We start from the raw sequence: 26,987 nt of genomic DNA on the forward strand, positions 1-26,987 counted from the left end.
CCAAGAAGTAAACTTGTACTGTGGATAGAAAGGTGTTAACTTAATTGGTTTCATTATTAAATATGCTGTTCTGACAACATCTCTATATTTGACATGTTTATTTCATTATCATTTTAGGGTTGTATGAAGCTGTACCAGAGCAATATCGTAGTTTCCTTCACACGCCATTGGAAAACTAATTCCCAAAGAATGAGCAAATGTAAATTAATTATACAAGAAAATATTGAAGAAATCAAAACAAATTTACAAAATGATGTATATTTTCTTTAATTTATAAAGTATAATACAGTAATTATAGAGATAAATGGACTTCAAATTTAGGACAGAAGGCAGCATACATTCGCTGGATGTAATAATCAGGTATAAACCAAGTTATCTCGACCAGTCCCAGAGTTTTCATTAAAAATAAACAATTTTTCATACAGTGCGCAATACATGTGGCAGAAATGTTTAGAATCTAAAGGTTACTCTCATCAATTTGTAGCAATATGAAACTTTTGGTAAGAATTTAAACCACACATATTTAGAGTGAATTGTATCTGAGATATATTTGCTATTATTGGAAATTTTTTCAGATCAGTAGTGGTGACTAAAAATTGCTAATTGTTTTTCTTTCTTCAGAAAAATAAATGATTAAAAAAATTTTAATTCAGTTATTTTTGTTATAGTGTTTAAAGTGGCTGAGATAACTGCATCCAACTAAAAATTTTACAGTATTAAGTTTCATCCTTTTCAGTTCCAAATTTAGATCCTGCAAGGATCAACTTTGCTGATCTCGAGTGTATAAACTAAGTACCAGTGACGTGCTAAGATTCCATTCCAACAGCTACACACCTCACCTAAAAACAATTGGTTTTATGCTTATGTTTTACATTCAGTGATTAATAACTAATTTTTTTAGAATATACTGACAAGCCTTCCTCTAATGCTTTGTAAATTAATTATACAAAGTTCCATAACAAATTCTAGACTGTACATCACAGTTCATTTGTGCTTTAAGGTCATTTCAGCAGTTAATATACAACTAATATTGCAAACAAACTATAACCTACCAGCAGGTTAAATCAAAAGACCTTTTTTTTTAATGACAGCAAATACTGATATGCTTGCTACACCTACAGTGTAGACATATGCCTACCTTGTGCTTTATTAAGATAACTGTTTAATACAATAATCAAATCTGCACCATTTTATACATAGAAACCTACTTACAAATAAACTTTATTAATCAATAATAAAAATCCTTAATTACTAACTTAATAAATACCATATTTTTATTAACATTCACAAATTTCTGGATTCACTTACACCATATTTCTAACAGTAACATCTAATTCCTTTGGTTTTTCTTTTTGCATTAAAATAACCTAGCAACTTTGACTAAAACTGTTTTTACTACTAGAATATGTAAAAAAAAAAAAAAAATGCATATGAGGTGTCAACCATTGTGTAGTCCTTGTTATAGTGTTTTTGTATATTCTATCAACATGAAGATGGTGTGTTTGTGTGAGTGTATATATAATAGATAGCTTGTATTACATTAGTGATGCAGATAATTCAGGCAATAAAGTGGTGAAAGATTAGTAAATTCTCTTTTACTCTTTTACTCTTTTACTTGTTTCAGTCATTTGACTGCGGCCATGCTGGAGCACCACCTTTTAGTACTTATTCTATCGGTCTCTTTTTGCCGAACCGCTAAGTGACGGGGACCTAAACACACCAGCATCGGTTGTCAAGCAATGCTAGGGGGACAAACACAGACACACAAACACACACACATATACATATATATACGACAGGCTTCTTTCAGTTTCCGTCTACCAAATCCACTCACAAGGCATTGGTCGGCCCGGGGCTATAGCAGAAGACACTTGCCCAAGATGCCACGCAGTGGGACTGAACTCGCAACCGTGTGGTTGGTTAGCAAGCTACTTACCACACAGCCACTCCTGCTATTACATGTACTGCATTATGTTCATGGCCAAGATTCTCAGTGGCACAGCCACATAGTCATAAGCAACAGCAGCACTAAATTAAATCTTTTGTCAGTTTACTGTGTTAAGGACAAGTCTTTGCTCTAAGTGTTGCTTCTTAATCTAACCACATTATCTACACTGAAATGCCAAAATTTCCAACATACCAATCTTAAAATCTATTTCTTGCTTTAATTACTGAGAGGAATAATTCATTATTATACAATGATATATTTAGACAAGTATAATAATGTTAGTTGTTAGTCATAACATTTTGACTGTTCTGCCCTCCAGCCTTCAGTCCATAAAACAGAGACCATGTCATTCCATTTAGTTTTCATTATTTTGATATGGACAACTAAATAAGAATAATCCATCCTTGTAGATTTAATAAAGGGATCAGTTTGAAATTCCACTCCTATATACCCGGAATCTCAGTCCTTGTCATTGAGCATCGCCCACCCTACTTTTTGTACTGTCACTTATCACTTCCTCCTTTTTGGCCCACTCCTATTTCTTTCACCCTCCTTCAAACTGATATTCAATACTGACCACACACCTCCATGTTTCCTAAATCCTTATATTCCCCACCACTAACCATCTGTCACTTACCTCACACCCTTGCAAACTTACCTGGTTCTCTGCCCCCATCCCGTAGGTATTCACCCTCTTGTATCTTCTGGGTATAGCCTGACAGCTCATCACCACCATTTTCTCCTCTTGTAAAACCACCTCCCTCAATTATACACATCTCAACGAAGGGGGTCTTGCGAGCTACTTGGTGACATAAAAGAGCACCCAATACACTCTGTAAAGTGGTTGGCATTAGGAAGGGCATCCCACAGTAGAAACCATGCTTAAACAGGCATTGGAGCTTGATACATTTCTCTGACTCATTGGATTCTGTCAAACTGTTCAACCCATACTGACATGGAATATGAATACTAAATATTATGGTACATGAAGATTGGATGGGAAAAAAAAATCAAAACAAAGTGACTTACAACAATCAGGATGAGGACACCAGTCTAAATGTATTAGTGTATAATAAGAGTTTATTTCTGTTCAGTGCTTAACTTTTAAAAAATGCTAAAAGGTGGATTATAATCCTTATATAATAAAATCACATACCATAGCCCAATGTAAACTCATCCAGATCTCTTTCTCACTACAATTATAATTCAGAAAATCTTCCAGTTAACATTTTATCTCACTTTTCATTGTATAATTACATACAGCTCCATTTTTTTTTTAAAGCCATATCCAATCCAGATTTCTTAAATATAAGCATTTACATATTTAATAGTTTATGATATGGAGTTATTAATTCATCAGTGACTTTTAAATATTTCAAAATTAATCTTTTGGAAAAATATTAGGAAATTTCGAATGGAAGGATGTGTTTTACAGTGATAAACATTATGTTTATTGATTCATGGCAGTAAGAGATGACTTTAAAGAAAGACCTTGGAATAGTAAGAAAATTGAAAATACTGATATCACCTGCCACAGCAACATGTTCATAGATTATAAGATATGCCCCATTGACGACTCACAGCATTTTAAAATATCTACTTCAATATATGTCATTCTTTAGGAGGATCTGATGGGTTTTCCTCTGAAATAGTAATATCTGGGATAATGTTTTCATCTCCTCTGAGAATGGCAATTTCTTCAATAGGAATTTGAATTCGCATCTCTTTCTCCAGCATTAGGTCTACAATATCCTGCAGTTTACTATCTCCAAGCATAGCAATGGCATCTTTGTAAAGGGCCTGCAACAAAAATATTAGGTAAAATTAAAAACTTTTATATTCTCCAATGAAAAAAGATGTGTATGTTAGTGTGCTATAAAATGAAGTCGACAAATATATACTTCATAATCTAATTCATGTTCATAGACAACCACTAAAATACTAAAGTCTATTAAATATTTTAACTTATAAAAAATAAAAGATAACTCTTTCTTCAATTTGATAGGTAAAATAAGGAGTTTTCATATCATTTATATCCTTTTCAAACATGCAGTAAAACTTGTATGAAGTTCAAGTATTTACTTCTTCTATGGTACTAACCACAGCAAAATTTAATTTCTTTTGTTTAAGCATAAGGACGTAATTTTTTACCATGTTGCCATGAGTTGGAACATTAGAGAGGAACTGGTAAACCAGAGGACTGTATCAAACACCACTGTCTCTGCTTTGGCATAGTTTCTAGGGCTAGGCACCATTCCGAATACCAATCACTTTATAGAGTATGTTGGGTGTTTTGTACATGCCACCAGCACATCATCATTTAACATTCGTTTTCCGTGCTAGCACAGGTTGGACGGTTCAACCGGGCAGTGTTTCTACAGCTGTGTTTCTACAGCTGGATGCCCTTCTTAACGCCAACTACTCTGTGAGTGTAGTGGGTGCTCAACTTCAGTTTGTCATTGACACTTATTTTATGAAGAATGGGAATTTAAAAAAGAAAAGTTTGAATAGAAGCATAAAAGACTAATGTAAAATATTTGGTATGGTAGTCTGTTATTTTATGCCATCTCCCAACGCTAATAAATTTTGAGGGTATTTTCTCCATTTTATTTAGATAACAGGTCACTTGGTAAAAGATCAGTATAATTAATGAAATAATGAAAAATAAAGTTAATTCCAACAGACTAATAATTAATATTGAATGTGTTTGAGGGCTTTGTGGTTTTTACTTATGTCCTGACTTCAAATGTAATCAATACCAATGAAGTTCTAGCAGTAAATCTAAGGGACTATATCCCCACCCAAAATGTGGACTTGTACTTATGTTGGAAATCAATACTGAATGCATTTAGTGTAAGTAAGTGGACACAAAGTTACCTTGGCCCAGGGGCAGTGTTGTAAGGCTCGGTAATAAAGTCCTGTAGCTCTCTCAGCTTCACCATATTTATGCTGAAACAAATAATGAATTTCATTAATTACATCAATACTCATTTTCTATCATAGCAACTTGACATATTCCCATGTTACTACCCTCCTAGAACCACAACTCATTTTACACATTCTATTTTTGGCCTTAGTCTTCTTTCTGTGACTGGATCCTGTTTTTAATACCAACCACTTTAAAGAGAATACTATAGTGCATTTTATCATGGCACTAGCAATTGTGTGAGGGTGTCTTGTACCCCAAAGATGACTAAGAAGTTCTCACTATTCTATGTTGTTCACATTTGTTTAGGGTAATGTGACTAAGAGGGTAAAACTGGAAGATGGGTTCAGGGGAGAGAGAAAAAGAAGTGAGAGTATAATGGGTGGGGAAGCAGAGTAATTGGGATGGCAGGATGACAGAGAAAGGAAAAATAAGAGTGTTAGAAGAAAAAAGAGAGAGACTGTTACAACAGAAAGTAATAACAGTTACATGTTTACTTGGAAGAGAGTGAACAAGGGAATGATTAAATGGTAAGAGTGAATAGTGGCTGTCAATATTAAGTGACTTAGGAGAGAGAGAGAGAGAGTGGTAGTTAGGTAAAATAGAGTGGAAGTGATGAATGTCAATAAAGAGTGAGCAGGAAGAAAGAGAATGACAGCTACCAGTGCAGGTATCATGAAAGGGGAAAGCTTAAAAAATTGATAAAGAAGATAAAGTGGGCAGAAGAACAACATTCAGGAAGCAAGTTGCTTTTGGCAACATGGGTAAACTTAGTCCTATCTATCTTTTTGTATAGTCAATCATATGAGGTGCTGAATGACAAGTTAACCAGAAAACCAGCTACAACTAAGAGAGAAGAGGATTCTAAGTAGACTTATAAAAGAAAATGTAAGTGAAAAAACAACTGAGTATCTTCCATTGATTAAAGCATGAAGGTGATGTAGGAAGATTAGGGACTTTAGAAAGTTACGCTTCATAATGAATATAATACAATGAAATGACACAGAAGGATCAGATTTACATTCATATTTTTTTAACATTAAGTCAACATCAAAATAAATTTATGGCAAACCAATGATGATACTTACCTCAATATATAAATAAAGTCTCCATATCAGAGGACAATTGCAAATTTGTGGCTGATTTAAGCCTCTTTCAAATAGTGAACGTAAACGATGCAATGTTCCAGAGGTTGCACATACCACTCCATCTAGAGAGAGTAGACAACACACAATACAATAAACAGCTGTCAAACATTCATTAATATTGTTAATCTTTTAATATCCTATTTAAATGTAATATGCGTTGCTCTGATTTGCAACTAAAAGCAAATGTTGAGAATAAATGAAAAAACCAAAAAAGAGCAAGTGTATAATGAAATGCCTAAATTATTTATAGAAACTCTCTGGTTGTTCTGCTTTATAATAAATGCCCTGCCAAGTAAACAACACTGCTGCTTATACAAGTGGTATATATATATATATATATATATATATATATATATATGTATAGACTGATTCCAAGAGATCGACTGCATAACAAAATATTTAATAACCATTAAGTGCTTAAGAATTGGAAGACACTGGCTGATATACAGATGAGACAACTCTGTTGGATAATGCATTATCCAACAGATAATAAAGAACATTATGTGAAAGAAAGTGTTATGAATTAGCAGCAAGATGTATCTAAGAACAATTAGGAAGAAGCAGATTTGATTTAACAATATCAGGGTTCACAACTGCATGCATATAAAGATGCTAATCAATAATAACAATGTTATACTTAGTAATATAGTTGAAAGAAAGAAAAAAAACACTAAACGAAAATCCAGCATGTAACTTGATTTAAAATTAATTTTTTTTAAAAATTAGAATAATCAAAATTCATTTGAATATATTGTTAAATCACGATAAGAAAATTGAAGAGAATGAAATGGCCTGCCTTACCAACTGAGGCTTGCTTTTCCAGTTTGTTTTGATGTTCTAATTCATAGCTTAAAGCAAATAGTAGCAGAACAGGTGAAGCCAAAGTTGAGCTGAGAAGACAGCGATCAAAATATCTTCGAAGGTTTCCCATTAGCCAGGAACTTTGTTCAATGTGAACTAAAATCTTAAGGAAATATGGATGTGAAGGGTGCCTTTCAGTAGCTTTCTTGATCAGTTGCTTCAAGGATCCCAGGGCCAGATGATGATGACTCATGTGATACAATGATAATTTCACAGCAATTCTATCACAATGAAGAATGATTTGTTTCTCTGAAACAGTAAACACTCATTTTAATATATGAACAGGTCGTGTGTGTACGTGTACGTACGTACATACACACACACACATCATATAAAACATGTACAGTAGTCAAATGGTTCATCATTCAAAGACCAAGGGAATAAATACTACATTTCAAAACAAGGATTGGCAATTGAAAGGACATCTCATTATAGACAAGCTGCCCTGATAAGTCAGCATGGAAAAAATGGAAATAAAAATGAAATGAAATGATTTTTTTATCTAGACTATATTTTGTATGAAACTAAGAGCCTTTACTCTAAACAAAGGGTATTAACGCTCTTATCAATAACATCAGACAAATGTACATCCTTGTCAAAACAGTGTAAAAGTAAATAAGCATGATAAAGTAGGTGTTTCATGGGCAAGTGTCTTCTATTATAGCCTTGAGCTGACCAAAGCCTTGTGAGTGGATTTGGTAGATAGAAACTGAAAGAAGTCCATTGTATGTGTGTGTGTGTTTGTTCCTCCACCACCGCTTGACAAGCAGTGTTGGAGTGTTTACTTAGCAGTTTGGCAAAAGAGAGATAGAATAAGTATCAGGCTTATAAAAAATACAAGTACTGGGGTTGATACATTTAACAAAAAATTCTTCCAGGCAATGCCCCAGCATGGTCACAGTCTAATGACTGAAACAAATAAAAGATAAAAGAAAGAAGAAAGATATCAACATAATGTATATGTATATACATGTGAGTGTGTGTGTGTGTGTGTGTATATATATATATATATATATATATATATATATATATATACTACACTCACGGAGTGGTTGGCGTTAGGAAGGGCATCCAGCTGTAGAAACATTGCCAGATAAGACCGGAGCCTGGTGCAGCCTTCTGGCTTCCCAGATCCCCGGTCGAACCGTCCAACCCATGCTAGCATGGAGAACGGACGTTAAACAATGATGATGATGATGATATATATATAAAGTTAATCCAAACATGAAAACACAAAGAGAAAACACAACAACGCAAGGATGTGGAACAAATATAGTATTATTGGACGCTCAGGAAGGAAGGAAAGAAGGAGGGTCTAACGTTTCGAGCGGAGCTCTTCATCAGAAACATAGGAAAAGGAAAGATCCAGAGAAGAGAAGACGGAGGAAAAAAATCGCCAACGGTACACACGCAGTCGCATTCGCCACCACAAACTCATTTAGGCTTAAGAGCCCTTCCTGTTTGTCTTCACTGTCCTGTTTCTGTTACCAATTTTGACCCTCCACAAAATCCCAAATTTTACTTCATTTGCTTTGTGGGAGCAACTGTTTTATTGAAAGCATATATTATTGTTAAATGCTTGAAATACGAAAGTAGAAAAACAGCCAACAACTAATGAAGGGTGTTCTTTATGTTGTTTCTCTTGTTTTCCATTTGTGTTTTTCATTGTTCGAAAAAATAGTTCATATTCCATGTACCTGTACTTCGTATTTTTTGTTGTAGACATTTTGTGATGTCCTGTGCTCACATATGCATATATATATACATTATTTATATTATTATATATGTATATATATGTATGTAAGTATATATATGTGTGTGTGTATGTATATATATGCTCTTTTTGCTCTTTTGCTTGTTTCAGTCATTTGACTGCGGCCATGCTGGAGCACCGCCTTTAGTCGAGCAAATCGACCCCGGGACTTATTCTTTGTAAGCCCAGTACTTATTCTATCGATCTCTTTTGCCAAACCGCTCAGTGACGGGGACGTAAACGCACCAGCATCAGTTGTCAAGCAATGCTAGGGGGACAAACACAGACACACAAACACACACACACATATATATATATATATATATATATACACATATATACGGCAGGCTTCTTTCAGTTTCCGTCTACCAAATCCACTCACAAGGCATTGGTCGGCCCGGGGCTATAGCAGAAGACACTTGCCAAGATGCCACGCAGTGGGACTGAACCCAGAACCATGTGGTTGGTTAGCAAGCTACTTACCACACAGCCACTCCTGCGCCATATATATATATATATAAATATATACACACTACATATGTGGAAAATCAGTTGTGTTTGTAGCATTGTTAGCTAACTGCTACTATACTGTTTTATTGATTTTGATAAAACTTGACACATGAGTAGAACTCATGTCTGGAAACCTCAAGATATATGTAGATTGTTGAAAAAAATTGATAATACGGCCCCTGGAAGGGACCATTATATCTACCTCATGTACCTGATTTTTTTTAAAACACCCAAGGGAAAAAACCCATAGCACCTGTACAATATTTTTTTAAACGCTCAAGGGAAATAACCCATTTCATTGTTTATGTTTGATTACTTTGAATACTGATTTTTTGTGTGACCTTTTTATAATTTTTGCAGACAATATCCCTCTTATACTTTATTTGACACACGAGTAGTAGTCATGTCCGGAAACCTCATGACATACTTAGATTGTTGAAAGAAAAATCGATAATAGGGCCCTTCCAATGGATCCTTCTATCTACTGCATATTACTAATATTTTATTTCAACAATCCAAAGGAAATAACCCATACCACCTGCAGATTTTAGCAAAGCGATCAATATTAGATTCTCACAATCAGCCAGCCTAATTCTGCATTTCACTACTCGCAGTTTTGAACTGCTAAACATTATTATTGTATACAGTTTTCTATTTAAGAGATGAGGAATTATGTATATTATTTATATTTGACAGATATTTGTCCTCATTTTGTTTGTTAACACGTTTCAGCTGATAAACCCTCCAGCCTTCATCAGGTGTCTTGGGGAAATTTCGAACCTGGGTTCTCATTCCTAAGGTATTTTTCGATGTTGTTGTTATTATTATTAATATTCAGGTCACTGCCTGGAATCGAACTTGGAATCTTGGGGTTAGTAGCCTGCACTATTAACCACTACACCATATGCCCATAGGCATAATTATTATTGCACTTCCTTAATTTGAATCTTAAACATTTAAGAATTCATTCAAATATTTCTATACATACATAGTTTTTTGAATGCCCATTACTCCGATAATTCTGCAATTTTATGATTACACTTTTTCTACGATAGTAAATAAATTTTTTATTCCACAATGTATTTGTAGTGGCTTCATGCGAGCATAGCATGGATTCAATCCTCAATTGCCAAATTTCACTTAACACTTGAACAGAGCTTTTCTCACAGTAAAACAATAGATTTTCTGTGAATGACAGTATTTATACATTTCCCAAATGTCTTTGCCTCTCGCCAATCTCCAACAACCTCTCTCGCCAACCTCCGACAATCTTTCTCACCAACCTCCGAAAACCTCTCTCGCTAACCTCCAACAATCTCTCCCTCTTCCAGCTAACAGATTTTTGTACTTTTCCATGACAGAAAATACAACTTTTGTGGCAGTTATAACGAAATTACCTAATTACTTTCTTATAACAGAGTAATAAGGCATTTCAATAGAACATATTTACCTCCAGGAATTACCGGGTACACCAGCTAGTATATATGTATGTGTATGTACTAATACAATTGTTTGTTTGTTTTCCACCTGCCTTCGTCTTTTGTCTATTTTCATAAAGCTTCCCTATATATATATATATATATATATATATATATGTATGTATATATCATCCAAATAATGTATATGTATATATGTATGTATCATCATCATCATCATCGTTTAGCGTCCGCTTTCCATGCTAGCATGGGTTGGACGGTTCTACTGGGGTCTGTGAAGCCAGAAGGCTTCATTAGGCCCAGTCAAATCTGGCAGTGTTTCTACGGCTGGATGCCCTTCCTAACGCCAACCACTCCATGAGTGTAGTGGGTGCTTTTTACGTGCCACCCGCACAGGTGCCAGACAGAGCTGGCAAACGGCCACGAACGGATGGTGCTTTTTATGTGCCACCGGCACGAGGGCCAGGCGAGGCTGGCAACGGACACGAAACGGGGCGGTGCTGGCAACGGTCGCGAAACGGAAGGTTCTCTTACATGCCACCGGCACTGGTAACACATCTGCAATTTCCATTGATCGATTTCGATTCTGATCCTCACTTACCTCAATGGGTCTTCACAAGTAGAGTTTCGACATGCCACCGGCACTGGTAACACATCTGCAATTTCCATTGATCGATTTCGATTCTGATCCTCACTTGCCTCAACAGGTCTTCACAAGTAGAGTTTTGTGTCCCAAGAAGGGAAGGTATGCATACGTAGGCTGGCTCCATCCCATGTAGAAGACTTGTCCAGCCGGGTCTTCTCGCACACAGCACACTTCCAGAGGTCTCAGTCTCTAGTCATTTCCTCAGTGAGACCTAAAGTTCGAAGGTCATGCTTCACCACCTCGTCCCAGGTTTTCCTGGGTCTGCCTCTTCCACAGGTTCCCTCAACCGCTAGGGTGTGGCACTTTTTCACACAACTATCTACATCCATTCTCGCCACATGACCATGCCAGCGCAAACGTCTCTCTTGCACACCACAACTGATGCTTCTTAGGTCCAGCTTTTCTCTCAAGGTACTTACACTCTGCCGAGTATGAGTACTGACATTACACATCCATCGGAGCATACTGGCTTCATTTCTTGCGAGCTTACGCATATCCTCAGCAGTCACGGCCCATGTTTCACTGCCATGTAGCATGGCTGTTCATACACACGCATCATACAGTCTGCCTTTCACTCTGTGCAAGAGGCCTTTTGTCACCAGCAGAGGTAAGAGCTCTCTGAATTTTGCCCAAGCTATTCTTACTCTAGCAGTTACACTTTCAGCACACCCGCCCCCGCTGCTGACTTGGTCACCTAGGTAACGGAAACTATCAACTATTTCTAGTTTTTCTCCCTGGAAAGTGACGGAAGTTGGTCTCAGAGCATTTTCAGTGTTTATTGTTCCTGAGCATCTGCCACATACAAAAACCATCTTCCTAGTTAGCCTTCCTTTGACATTGCTGCACCTTTTATGTGTCCATAGCTTACACTTGGTGCATCTTATAGAGTTTCTACCTACACCTTTTCTACAGATCGAGCAGGGCCATCTACCTGAAGGCGTTTGTGATTTGTCTACCTTCCTACTGATTACGACCTTGGTTTTAGCTAGATTGACTCTGAGGCCCTTCGATTCTAATCCTTGTTTCCACACCTGAAACTTCTCCTCCAGTTCTGATAGCGACTCAGCAATTAGAGCAAGGTCATCAGCATAGAGGAGCTCCCAAGGGCATCCTGTCTTGAATTCCTCTGTTATTGCCTGGAGGACTATGATAAATAGGAGGGGCCTGAGTACTGAGCCTTGGTGGACCCCTATCTCTACCCGGAATTCTTCACTGTACTCGTTTCCAACCCTCACCCTACTAGCAGCGTCCCTATACATGGCCCGCACAGCTCTCACTAACCATTCATCTATCCCTAGTTTCCTCATTGCCCACCAGATAAGGGATCAGGGGACCCTGTCGAAGGCTTTCTCCATGTCAACAAAAGCCAGGTACAGGGGCTTATCTTTGGCTAGGTATTTCTCCTGCAGCTGCCTTACCAGGAATATAGCATCAGTAGTACTTTTCCCTGGCACAAACCCAAACTGCATCTCATCTAAACTAACTCTCTCTCTAATTAGTTGGGCTAAGACCCTCTCCGTAACCTTCATCACCTGATCCAACAGCTTGATATGTAATTCCTTGTCTTGCAAGTTACTTGGCGACTGTGCCAGTGTGCAAGTGCTAGTGTGATGTAAAAAGCATCCAGTCCACCCTGTAAAATGTTTAGCATTTGGAAGGGCATCCAGCTATAAAAATCATGCTAAAACTAACTTCACCTGTGCTAGTGCCATGTAAAAAGCAGTCAGTCCACACTGCTGAGTGTTTAGTGCCTAGGGAGAGCATCCAGCTGCAAAAGCCCTGCTAAAACAGACGCAGTAGCATAGGGTAGTTTTTCTACCTGGCCAGCTCCTGTGAACTGCACTACCCATGCATGCATGGAAGATGGACATTAAATGATGATGATATATATATATATAAATACACAGACATTATGATGATACATTATGTGGACAATATTTTCAACTGAGACATTACAACTATATCTGATACTTCAAGTGCTTCAATTGTGTGTGTATATACTCATATTTACTTTATTGCAGGGTGCAGCCTTCCAGCGTGCCAGCCCAGTCAAAGTGTCCAACCCATGGCAGCATGAACAACGGACATTAAATGATGATGATGATGATGATGATGGTCTCCCTCATTGTTTTGATATGCCATTTTCTATCATTAATAAAACTGTCGGGTCTGCTTGTAACATTAATGTTCCAAAAAATTAAAACCCACTTGTGTACTTAGTTTAGGAATGAATTTCATTGAATGATACAAAAAAAAAAGAAATGATAAAAAGAGAGAAATATTTATATACCTGCTGGACTTTCAAGAAAGGGTAGTTCTTGTGTATGAATACCTCTTTCACTCTTCTTCAAGTAATGTTCAAACTGATTTTGCACAGAATCCAATAAAGACACAACAGCACTGAGGCGATTGAAACAATATTCAAACAGGGCAAAACACTCCAGAAACTCTGTATGAAAGTAACAGATGCTGGTTAATTTGTCGTGGGTGGATTGCTGGAATTGACCCCAAAGTCGTTCAGAGATCTCATCAAATTTCTTCCGGGTTTTCAGAACCATAGTTGGTGAAATTGTATTTAAAATATAGTTTTTTACATTTAGCTTGGTACCTTCTGCTAAATGAATGAGGGCCCATCGAGATTTGTCTAAATCTTGAGAAGAACACTCTTTGCTGGAACATGGTGGCAGTGAATCAGTTTTCAGATCAAGAAGAATATCTATGTATGTATGGTATAAGGCACAGATGCCAGCTCCTTCCCAAGGATCTTTGATCTGAAGCAGATCAGTTCCTTGCATAACCAAAACTGTCTCTATAACATTAAATGCTTCTTCTTTCCGGCCCAATTCCCATTCAAGCCGGGCAAATGCATTCCAAAGAATTAAATTATTCCTGTTATGATTCTCTTTTAATAAAGATTTGGCAAACTTGTGAATGTCTTTTGAAGATGTTTTATCAGCACCAGATGGTGATTTTCGTAATAAAGACAAATGGTGTTCTAACCATAACAAAGTGATAGCAGTTTGGTTCTCACCTGAAAATACCTATTAAAAATAGAAGAGAAATTATCAGACTTCATAAGAAGATACAATGCAAGACATAAATGTTTGGAAAGCTGTAGTATTTACAAATCCATCCAACTATGCAATTATAAAAAAAATGACTGTCCTGATGATAATTTCAACATGAAGTAAATAGGAGGTAACGTTTTATAATTAGGCACAGGTAACACTGTGTAGTTAAGAAGAATCTCATCACAGATGTGTGCCTCTCTCTCTATCTTTCTCTGCCTGCCTTACCTTATCTTGGCATAGAGCAATAGTTGCAAATGATCATCACTGTCAGACAGGTAGTGCCCTTAGCTTCAAACCTCCTGTGAAAACATGTCCACAATGTGAAAATATTACCTTATTTGGAAATGGGTGAGGATTGGTAACAGGAAAAGCATTTGCTTCAGAGAAGTGTGTCTGGTTGATGCAAGCATGGAAAGCAGATGCTAAATGAAGATGATGCTTTAAGAAAATCAACAATATGGATGAGGGAAAACACCTCAGGTGAGTGTCCATCATACTGAAGATAAATAAGTCAGAGCCTGACATATATAATATAGTGAGTTGAAAAATGTCAATGGTAATTTAAAGTGGAAAAAACTTGCTTTAGGACTGTTTAAAATCAAGCGAGGTATCTCCAATAATATCAGCTAATCTAAATTTTTGAGAATTAAAGACAATGCAATTGAAAGCAATGGATATATTTCAATCTTAAATTTCATCAGTAAAAAATATCCAGAGCAGCTGGCAAAACATAACCAGAAGTAATAAGCATATATAAGAGAAAAAAATAAGTAGTAATGCTGATTATGAATATCAACAATAGGACTTAAGAATATTTTCTTAGGGGAACATTCTGCATGGTGAGTACAGCCTCACATATGTAATATAATGACTTGTAAAAACTTTGAATATCTGAGATTATCCTTGCAATTAGAAAACAAAGACCTCCCTCAAAGTGTTTCTAAAGTTTGACATTAATAATAGCTGATATTACAGTTATCTTCCTTGCATCTCAGTTTTAGATTTTAAGCACTCCTAGAATGAGTTTTTGTCTTCTACTGCAAGGATAATCTCAGTTAACTGAAGTTTTTCATCTCACTATGCTATAATAATAATAATAATAATAATAATAATAATAATGAAATTATTGTGTATAGTGCTCAGGTGCACTACAACTCCTTAAAGGTGCATGTACATTACATAGAATTATGTTCAAATGCCAGGAAAGTGAACAGTGTATGAGTCATGATATACATGTGTGCATGCATATGGAGTGGAGGGGTATCAGGTGTAATGTTGGCGAATTTCACAAAGCATGAAGGTTTTAAAAGATGCAATGACTCAGCAGCTAACAACTGAGGCAGGTAGTTTGTTCCATGCTTTATAACTGTGTGTGAAAAATGTTTCCAAAAGTCATGGGAGTTGTGCTGTTTTCAGTCTTTGTAGGCATGCCCATGTGTTAGACACAAGAGCTCAAAAAGGTGCTTAAGGTGGTTGTTGGCACGGTGGTTAATTTTGTGTGTTTACCAAGTTAGTTGCTAGACGTTGGAACTTCAATGTATATATGCCCAGGGAAACAAGGCATTCAGATTATGGTAGATATCTGACGGAGGGTATTCACTTAGTTGCATGTCTCTGAACAGTTTCCAGGAGGTCAATGTCCTGAGAAAGATAGGGGTTCCAGTGATGCAAATTCCAAGTGTGGCTACACCGTAGCCATATACAGCCTTAAATAGGTAGCTGGGGATCGGCTGATAAAAGTCTTGCTGAGTGATGCCAAGACACCCTCAGCCTTCTTGACAATTTTAGAGATGTGCTTTGTCCAGTGCAAATTGCTGCTGACAGTAATGCCCAGGTCATGTCCTCAAGAAGACTTCTTGATATTAGTGTTGTGGAGAGAGTATGTGTTGCTGGATTTTACCTCCCAAAATGCATGGTGGTAGACTTGTCTGCAGCCAGCTTGTGTTGCCAGTCTGTAATCCATTGTTGCATTGTGTCCAGGTCTGATTGTAGGATTATATATGTGAGATTATCATACGTGTTATAAGAAAACTTGAGTTGGAATTGTTACATCACAGTAGGAACACTCGGTCACATAGAAAAGATAATGCAATTATGTGGATAAAAACTAAACCATATCTTCAATACTGAATATAGTGTTCAATTAGCTACTCAAATGCCTCACAACATTGCTCCATCTATTTGGTTTATCACAGCATTTAAATATTAAGTCAACTGTAACATTATGCAAAAGGAGAAGAAAACAAATGAAGTTACTAAATCAGAATTAAACACTGGCCTTTTACTCTGCTGTGGTTTAGAAACAGATTAATTAATATTATGATAAATGATAATTTAAAAATCAAACCTACCTTAACAGCTTGCTGGAAAATATTATCAACGAATTTTTGGAAAAGTTCATGCCTAGCTTTATTCCCACTTAAAAGTTCAAATGTTAAACCAATCTCTAGAACAGCAGCTTGTGGAACGTCAATGAGTGTGAATGGGGAGATAAACCACTTTTGAAGGAATGTGAGGAGCAGAAAATGCTGTTCATTTCTGTAGACCCCAAGTAGATAGAGGGAATGAATTAGTAGCATCAGTTTTAATCTGTCATCATCAAATTGAATCAACACTGGAGCTATATCATCAAACAGCACCAAGCGATCAAGGTCCTCACAGTCTTCTAGTGTCTCATCAGCACTGGTGTCAGGTCGCCATGGCAGCCAGTGTACAGATTCTCTAAGTTGTTCAATATTCAGCCACGTCTGCCATTGGGGTTTGTTTTGTGAAATTATGTCCTCTTCAATATCATCAATTGACACTTTAATAAAAAATACACAAAAGAAATCAACAATAAATAGTAGACAGCAACAACATACAAAAACTGAATATTTTAGAAAAAAAAACACACATGATCAATAAACAGGAAGGCTTACAATTGCTAAGGCTTACAATTGCTATAATGATAGCTTCTTCTATTAACCTGACAAAAGAGCAGATAAGAGTGCTGACAGAGAATGGTGTTTGTGGTGGAGTACTGAACTAACCAATGCTTTAAATGTATATAGTTAAGTTCTTGATTGTTTGTATAAAATCCACTGATTAGTAAAGCATTTCATGTCATGTTTATAACCTGATACAATGTTATGACTTCTTAAAAGATACTTTTTCTTTGGTTCTTTATTATCAAGTAATTTAATTATTTTCCAATTTACCAGTTTTATATCTATTTTACATCCATTAAACTTCTCACAATATCAATTCAAAAACCAGATTATCTGTGTGTGTGTGTGTGTGTGTACAAACACACACATAAATGTTCAAGTAGCATACATAAAGGATAAACTAAAATATATATAACAACCTGAGCGATAAGAAGTATCCTTTGTACAAGATTTTGTTTCAACCCATGACTTCCAGCCTTCAGCACCTGGTTCACCAAAACGAGCAACACCACTGTCCCAGAAGCTCTCATAAACAGCAATACGATCTTCAGTACTGCTCTTTTCTAGTGAAGTTGGACAAAATAGGTTAAATTCAAGCACAGCCTGTAATGATGCAACCATCTTTTCAGTAAAACCAGTCTGCAGCAAGAAACAGCAATACTGGACAAATATGTCTGAAAATACAAGATAAGAAAAACATTAAATTGGCAAGATTAAAAAGGGCCATCATAAAGTATTTTTTTTTTACTGCTTAGTCAAGAAAGGAAGGGCTGCATCCCTGATTCTTTAATTCCTTGGGACCTCTGAGGCTGGTGGGAGGGAGGAGGAAGTTATCTTCAAATTGTAAAGTTGACCTAAACACTTGTGATGAAGTAAACTCTACTAAAGACACCCAAGGATTACAGGGTGGTGTTAAACCAGGCAAAAAATTGTCTACCACCCAAGAACTCAGATGCGAAGATCTGGAACAAATAACTGCAACACCTCTCAACTAATATTTTAATAATTCCTCTAACTTACTGTCTTGGATTGCTACTTTATTTCATCAACCATGAAAGAATAAAAAACAAAAGTGACTATGTCAGGATTTGAACTTAGAGTGCAGAGAACTAGAATGAATGGTGTAACTGTGCCAATTCATTGCCTAATTTAGATAATTAATGAGACTTAATCATTTAATCTTATATAAAATTATATCTGTCCCAATTTACCTCAGTGATGACAGACAAAAAAAGAAAGATGAAAAGGCTTAGGGTTCTCAGGTGAATGGAGACCTAAAAATATTTAGATAAATTTGTAATCTATCTTACAGCTACAAATAGGCATTTTCAGAAAGAAAATTGAATTGATTGCATTTCCTGAATTAACTTTTTTGTTTTAAAGAAGCAAAAATCTTATAAGCCTAGCCTATGTTTTGAACAATTGTATTTCTTTAGGTTATATTTACTAAACCATCAAGATTATGAAGGTAAGAAAAATGGTAAGTTAATCAGACAGTTACTGGGATGTTGAAAGCATCAGGTTATATAGGTAGAATAATGCTTGTTACTTGCCTGGTTGTTGTTATTGTAACTCTAACCCCCAGGTTAACCGTAAATGAGCAAACCTATGAAGAAAACTATTCTAGCCCAGAGCATGCTGTCTTTGTTTATGGCATAGTGTATTCAAGACTATATCATGCTGGATATAACATGTCCCCTCTTCTGAGTAGGGTGTAAGTTGAAAGAAATTTCACTGGTATTTCTAGCAGATTAAGCAAGCATGCAAGGGTTCCCTCTTTAGTCCATTACTTGCCTGGTAGTACAAGATGTTATTAACATAAATTGCTACAGAGCCAAAAATTATGCAATGAAGAACATCTATTACTGGATCAAGTTTTGAAAGTAGTCTTATCCAAGGTAATTTTAATTTGCTAAGGGCAAAAACCAAGCCATTCTATTTTGCATTCATCAATCCCAAAAAGGCCCTTGATAAGGTTCCACACTCTGTTGTCTAGTAGACAATAAAAAGACCAGTAGAAGCCATGTAAAAGGGTACAGTATGCAAATTTAAGACTGACAGTGATTACAGTTAGGAATTACACAGATGTCTTCAGCCTATAATATTCATTACAGCTCTTAGGTCATTAATGTAGGAGTTCAGGTTAAGATGTCTTTGTGAAATTTTTATGAACTAACAATCTGAAACATTTAGAATAGCTTGCAAGGGACCTGCAGAGATGTTCTAAACCTGAAACAATGGTCCAGAGTCCAACCGCTTAAAAAATCAAACTGATAGTTGATGAGAGTACAATGTGTCAATAGGTTTGGGAACTGATCATATTCAATATATAAGAAAAAGAAAGGAGTGGGTAAAAATTTAATTTTAATACTTTGTACTGTATAAGCAATGTCAACATAAAACATGCAAGCTGTAAATAGGTGTCATTGAAAATAGAATTAATGGGTATACACAACAGAGGTACATTGTAACCAACAACTCCCTCATTAATCTAGTCAAGTAAAGAGTAGTCGTATGTTACCAAATGATATTTTGAATGAGCACAATAAAGATAGGATATTAGCAAACCAAATAACATGACTTGGTTTTCTTTCTAACTTGTGCTGTTAAGGACCTTGAAAAAAAATCCCTTCTGACTTGAGATTTCACCCACCCCACTCATAGTACAGAAGGAAACAGTACACAAAACTAATAGTAGTTCTCAGCCTAAGGGTCAAAGTATAATTCTGAAAGAGTCATGAAGACAAAATCTTTTACTTTTTTTATATTTGATAAAATATAAAATGTTTATGAATATATACTACAATAAACTACAGATATAAATGCTACAATATAATATTTATTGTAACCCCCCCCCCCGCACCCCAAGTATCAGGTGTTAATTTGTATACCATTGCATTTTTCTTTCATCCATCTACTCATTAAAAAAGGGTTGTAGAGGATTAATGATTTGCCAAAAGTGAGAGAGAGGGATAGTAAATAAATACTATGACTTTTGAGCTCTGCAAGCTAAAGAAACATATTTCAATTAAATATAGGTCTTTCTTGCTTGGCAGTTTGTATTTTTACATTGCATTTACTTACAACTAAATGGATAGGAAAAACCAACCTTTAGCCATTAGGTTACTATTCCTGTTAACTCAACTAGCAGAAAATTACAATGCAGAATACATACAATCTAAAATATTTAAACTTTTTCCTTGCTTGTTAAGTTTGGAGGAATGGGCATTGCCCATACTTTTTCAGTCTTTCTGAGACTGGTAAGCTTAATATTAATGTTTCACTTAAACTGTTACAGAGCAACACCTGCAAGAAAGACATAAGCAGAAAGAAGATATTCTGGGGAGAAAGGACTATGTAAGGCTGAGGTGGTTGGATACATCAAAAGTGACGGGGGGGGAGGTAAGTGGGTTGAAGGTGCATGAATGGTGGAGGTACAAAACCAGCCAACTCAAAGAACAGTGACCATTATTGTAGTGACAGAAAAGACAGAGAGTGGTTACAGTATGCCTATGGGACAGAAGTAGAGGCATGTCCATTAGTGATTAAATTCCATTTTGATGAGTGGTCATTTCTCTGGAGGTTTATGTATGTAGCAGCAGTACCATCCCAGACATGGGAGCAGTGCACCATTGTGGGCCTTACTTGAACCATGTAAGGTGTCTGCAGTTGTTGGGGAGTGGGAACTGAAATATTTTCTGGCTCTAAATTAATTCAATATTTGCATATGAATTGTCAGAGTAGATACTTTCATAACCTGATGCCCTTTCTTATAACTAACTAATGAGCTAGAAAATAGAGAAAGACATTTATTTTCAGTTAGTAATAAAATCAAATGTAAAGGAAAAAATTACTTGGCTGGAGAACAAAAAACATGAAGTAACATTGCTCAGTTCAATTATATTTGATTAAGATGCAGAAAAATGAAAGTAAAAACTGATATAAACATATAAACAATAATCCTAAAGTTCAAATATACTTACCCAATAAATTTTTGTTCAGAGTGTTTTTTAATATTTGTGAACAGCTTTCAGAATTTTGGGCTTCTAGTAAACATTTGAAACACTTATGGTAGAGTTTGGTAACTTTGAGCACACTGAATGTAGTTAAGTTGCACTGACGCTGAAGCAGATAATTCTTCCACAGAGTGGAATCAGTGCTGTGTTTAGAGAGTAGTTTTTCCCAACTCTCCTGAACTTTGTTTGGTTCCCATAGATCGTGGCACAGTTTTAAACGAGCAACTTTTAGATCAATTGAATGAGGGTTAAATTCAATAGCTTTATCTAGAATAGCCACTTTCTTTTCAAGGACACCACGAAATGAAAGAAGCTGGACATTATCATCAAACATCATTTTGCCGTGCTTCTCTAGAAAAGTTTCTTGGAATGACACAAACTCCAACCACAGAGACACATTATGTGACTCTGAATGTAGTCGTTTATTATAGTAAGCAACCTTCTCCAGCACAGGGCTACTGGTTGCTATACTAATATTGTTTTCACCATCAGTGTTGGTGTCACTCACCTGTTGGTTCAAAGCTACATCAAGATGACCAGGGTTGTTGTGCCCAGAATTAACATTATCATCTGTCAACGAGATGACATTTTTATCAAGCAGTTCAGAAGTTTGTTTCACATTTTGACACAGCTGGGTTTTCTGTGAAGGACTAATCATTTGCTTTAAACTGTCAGCATCAAAGTAACGTTTAGTTACTAATTTTTTGGTTTCACTTGAGGATGGTGTAGTTCGGTTAATTAATAAACATCGAGCATTGTCATCTGTCAGTCCAAGACAAAATTTGCAGCACTGAAAATATTTAGCAACATGTAACTTGTAAATAGAACCATAAGTCCAGATGTTAGTATCAGCTTTGCAGTCAATCCTGAAGATGTTTTCAAGAGACGGTTTTACATTATCTCCAAGGAAAATTTGACCAGGAATACCTTTATAGAGTTCAGCAAGATTTCTAGAAAGAAAGAAAAAGAACACTTTTAATTGTAATAAATGCTTTGGATCAAGCAAAAAAAAGTAGAATAAAAAGGTCGTTTTCCTGATGAATAAGAGTTGTCAGTTAATAACAAGCAATGCTATATTGTATTTATCAATGTAGACAAGGAATTAGATAGAGTTACACAATTCATAGCTTGTTGGGCATTAAGAAAATTACATATGAATGGTTCAGGTCATATATAAGGGTTTTAAAAGCAGCAACAGAATCAGCATTCAAGCCAGTGAGGAATTTCGTGTATAGGTATAGTTCTATTTAAAACAATTGTTAAGACATACAGAAGATGAACTTTTTTTTGACATTGAAATTTTGGTTCTCAAAGTGGGATGTATAGAAATGCAGAAAATATTTTTCACATCTTAGTTGCCTCTCTCTCTGATTACTAGATCCAGAATGAACAGACTTTGTAACATTGCCATCTACGTCATTACTTTTGTTACTCAAGTTCAGTCATCTATCCATGAGTAAAATTATTTTTAATTTGAAATATAAATAAAATAATGTTTCATAAAAAAACTATCATGAAATTACTTAAATAAATACTGACCGCAATCAAATAAAACAGTAACATGTATTATTAGTTATACACTTATTATGATGAACACAATCAACCAACTACACTGAAAATACATACGTTGTCACTGCACTAGTTGCAATGGTGCTGCACATACATTTTATTACTGCAGCACTTGTGTGGTGCATCACGCTAAATATTGTGTTTGTGAAATAACGTATAAACTGAAATTCAAGTGTTTGAATTTAATTTTCGTGACACACAGTTTTAGAAGCACTGTTCTAGAACAAAAATAATTAGTATTGGGAGTAGAAGCATAATGGTGAGGACATAAATGTACACAACAATTTAGAAAATTACTGCCTTTGGTCATCATCATCATCATCATTTAACATCTGTTGTCCATGCTGGCATGTGTTGGACAGGTCTCAGTTATTGCCTCCGTGAGGCCCAACACTCAAAAAGAACTCAGCCACTTTGTTCATGAGGCCCAATGCTTGAAAGGAACTTGGCCACTTTGCCTCTGTGAGGCCCAATGCTCGAAAGGAACTCGGCTACTTTGCCTCTGAGGTCCAACACTCGAAAGGTGTTCTTTACAAGCCACTAGCAGGGGTGCACTTGGCTTGATGGGTCCTCTCAAGCACAGCACATTACTAAAGGTCTCAGTCACTAGTCATTGCCTTTGTGAGGCTCTGCTCTGTGAAAATGAAATATGCCATGAATTAAACAGAAGAATTAGGTATGCTTGATTTGAAGTTGGAAGACAGTTACATATAAAGCAGTTCTGAAAGAGGAATTGGATATTAGAAGAATTATAGAGGGAAGAGTAACTCTGAACATTGCATTAAGGAATCTATAGCCGTTCTAACAAGGTTAATCCATTTTCTTGTGAGGAATAGAGAACATGGTGTCCTTAAATTTAGGACTTAAAAATCTGTAAACCAATTGTAAATATAGCAAGGAGTTTCTTGAGGGAGATTTTATTGTTACATTAATTACATCAAATGATCCCTTACTCACTTGGGCTGATGGCATTCATGGAAGTTAGTTACAGAGACTGTCTGAAATACTTGATTCATCACAAAATCAGGAAGAAAGGCAGTGTCCTTGACACCATAAATTATATTAAATCTATGAGTCAACTAGGCTGCAGAAGGATGTAAACTCTGAATGTAATGATCCACACTAACAAATTCCACCAATCCACTGCTCTAGGCTGGTATTTTATCAATTGACTATGAAAGGATGAAAGGTAAAGTTGACTTTGATAGAAATTGAACTCAGAATGCAAAAAGCCAGAATAATTACTGGGATATATGTCATCTGATGCTCTAATGTTTCTGCCAATTAGCCACCTATAAACAGATCTAAGAAAGTCATAATTAATGATACAAATATAAATCAGAAGAAAGGAGTTTAGATAGACAAAATCTTAGAAGACGAAACATATAACTGAGACATATAAGAAAATATTGCATAACAGAAATGACATCGTTCTGTGCTAGCATGAAAAAGCATTAAACAAATGATAATGGAGATATAAGAATGAGTGATGGAGGTAATTAAAAAAATAGTCCTAATCCCAGTACTACTGCTCCTAATATGTCTATATACCTCTGTTCTTTATGACTCCTTTAAAATTCACTCTTCTCTATTGTTGTGCTTTATTCTGTGTACTGTGCATGTACTTCTAACTTTCATTAAGTCTTTCTTCTCTGTCCCCTCTTTTAAACTTTTCCAACAAGTTGTAGTGCATCTGAACACTGTATACAATAAGGTTGTTATTATTACTATCAACCATCATCAGCAAATTTTATGTCAGATATCCATGTCTATATAATTGCTACTATAGTAACTGTATAATAGATAAACAGCGTGAACCAGAACACACATTGATTTGAAGGTTTTCTCAATGCCAAACATTGACTGTTGAATAAGGAGAAGGTAAGACTGTAACTACCTACTTATTCATATTGCTGATAAGAAATGTGCACTAACAATTTGTGTTAGTTAATATTTTCACATGGATAAATAATTCATACTTACTTTCCATATTTATCAGTTTTGCCATACTTTAATTTTTTATACTTTTTAGAATGCTTGTGTTTCTTGGATTTATGTTTTCTCTTAAGTGAGTGACTATTTTCTGTATTCTGATGACTTGAGTTTTTCTTAGAATCACCATCTTCAAATAAAAAAGATCAAATTGTTTTATTTATTTTGCCATTGTTCAACAGACATAAAATACCACTGATTTAAAATAGGACTAAAAAGGTATAATTGGATAGGATCATTAACACATATTTTTATAGGTATAAAATGATGGCTTTCAATGAATTAAGGTTTAAGCTATTTATGAATAGAGTACTAATGAAATGGGAAAAAATGCTTCCAAAAACATCTTAGATAAATCACATAAGTGATTTGAGAGAAAAATTGGATATATGAAGCATCAGATGTCATGTGAAACAGGGAAGACTGCACTGGTATGGTCATGTAATGTGTATGAAGACAGATGCATCAAGAAGTGCCAATCTCTAATTGTGGAGGGAACATGTAGAAGGGGTAGACACAGGAAGACGTGGGACAAAGTGGTAAGAAAGGATCTTCAGATGTTGGGCTTCACAGAGGGGAAGACAAGGGACCAAGACTTCTGGCAGTTTGCTGTGCTTGAGAAGACATGTCAAGCTAAGGAAAATCATGGTTGTCCTTGCACACAGGCATGTCTTCTGCATCTCTCTTCAGCTGAGCAATCCTAATCTTGCAGGTCCGTGGGTGCTGGTGCCATGTAAAAAGCATCTGTGCAAGTGCTGCATAAAAGCACCCAGTAGCGGACGTTAAACGATGATGATGATGATGATACACTCTGTAAAGTGGTTAGCATTAGGATGGGTATCCAGTCATAGAAACCAAGTCAAAATAAATATGGAGCCTGGGCAGCTCTTCAGCTGGCCACCTCTTGTCAAACAGTCCAATCCATGCCAGCATGGAATACAGACGTTAACTGATGATGATACACTACATCCCTGCTTGTTACATATAGAGTGACTAAAAGGGTTGACATTTAGAAGGGCACCCAGCTTTAAAACATTGCCTCTAAAAGTCCCATCCAACCCATGCCAGCCACAGAAAAACAGATCTGATGACAATGACAAGTAATGTGCCAGTCTAGTTACATAAAACTGTACTGGTATAAGTTATGCTACATCTAACTTTCACAGTCACTGAATGAACATGTGGAATTACAAAAATACATTGAAAAATCCAGAGAAGGCATCCAAAAATTAGAAACAAAAATAATGAAATATGCATGCCTGATCACCACCACTCTCTTGCAAGTAGAAACTAAGTTAAATTGTGTTAGATATTATACCTTTGTTTTGGTCTTCATCTCCTAAGACATGTTCAACCTTAATTTTGCAGTCCTCTGTGCTGTTTTTGGTATCTTTAGCATCCTTTTCTTCAGATTTCTCTCCTTTATCATCTTCATCATCATAGTCTTCATCGTCATCAGTAGAGCTGAAACCACTGCTGGTGGACCAAATGTAACAAATAAGTAAAGCATAAAAATATACACAGCAATATGAGTTGAAAATAACTGATAGCTAACAGTTTTCTATCTTTCTTATAGAGGTGCTGCTGGGGTCTCTAAATTACAATCTTAAATACAATGTTGTAACACAACAGTGGCCCAATTGATTTACTTCATTTTGAAAATCACAATGTTCTATTAATTCATCATGTTCATACCTACTCAAAAGTTGTAGTGAGAGATTCTACTACATGCTCAAATCATAATATAAAATGAGTACTGGTGAGCTAATGAAATACTCAGCAGTTTTACAATGATGTCACTACATTATGTAGTAGATTATTGTCTTGTGTGATATCTACTCACACCTCAGTACATTTGGCCATTGAATTACTGTATTTGGTGGCATAAAGAATTCATGCACCTATTAGATGCACTCGAATTTCCACAGCCCATATTCACAAAAAAAATCTTTTTGTGCATTAAAGCATGTAATATTTAAACTAATCTAGCAATATAATCCGAAACATTACAGTACAAGTAATAATGTTTAAGTAAATATTAATATTAGGGAATCAGGTCTAGTAAAAGAGACCATCTGAATTAAAATTACCCCATAGGAGTGAGCATCAAGGACACAGTCAGCTTATGGGGCAGAGGGCCCAACAACACATATAGGAGCCAGGGTGATTTTTGGAGATTTTCTT

The 26,987-nt window shown here is 35.8% G+C and overlaps 2 protein-coding genes across 3 annotated transcripts in view; one reads left to right on the forward strand and one right to left on the reverse strand.

Moving 5' to 3' along the window:
* Positions 1–648, forward strand: part of LOC115209067 (cysteine synthase 1) — a 28,901-nt gene extending 28,253 nt beyond the window's left edge. The window contains exon 13 of the mRNA XM_029777145.2: positions 118–648. Within this exon, the coding sequence (XP_029633005.1) occupies positions 118–179 (62 nt within the window). The 3' untranslated portion in view covers positions 180–648. The remainder of the gene's footprint in view (positions 1–117) is intronic.
* LOC115209069 (nuclear exosome regulator NRDE2-like) overlaps positions 252–26,987 on the reverse strand; it is a 36,819-nt gene continuing 10,083 nt past the window's right edge. Inside the window, exons 3-13 of one of the 2 annotated variants that reach the window (XM_029777147.2) lie at positions 26,122–26,276; positions 24,795–24,933; positions 21,210–22,192; positions 17,646–17,900; positions 16,651–17,102; positions 13,519–14,269; positions 6,824–7,132; positions 5,963–6,084; positions 4,826–4,897; positions 1,948–3,748; positions 252–1,598 (exon numbers count right to left, since the gene is read on the reverse strand). In XM_029777147.2, the coding sequence (XP_029633007.1) occupies positions 3,560–3,748; positions 4,826–4,897; positions 5,963–6,084; positions 6,824–7,132; positions 13,519–14,269; positions 16,651–17,102; positions 17,646–17,900; positions 21,210–22,192; positions 24,795–24,933; positions 26,122–26,276 (3,427 nt within the window). In that variant the 3' untranslated portion in view covers positions 252–1,598; positions 1,948–3,559. Of the gene's footprint in view, positions 1,599–1,947; positions 3,749–4,825; positions 4,898–5,962; positions 6,085–6,823; positions 7,133–13,518; positions 14,270–16,650; positions 17,103–17,645; positions 17,901–21,209; positions 22,193–24,794; positions 24,934–26,121; positions 26,280–26,987 lie in introns of both variants that reach the window. The other variant, XM_029777146.2, reaches the window with a different exon arrangement.

This window comes from Octopus sinensis, linkage group LG3, assembly GCF_006345805.1.
Source record: "Octopus sinensis linkage group LG3, ASM634580v1, whole genome shotgun sequence".
Lineage (NCBI taxonomy): Eukaryota > Metazoa > Mollusca > Cephalopoda > Octopoda > Octopodidae > Octopus > Octopus sinensis.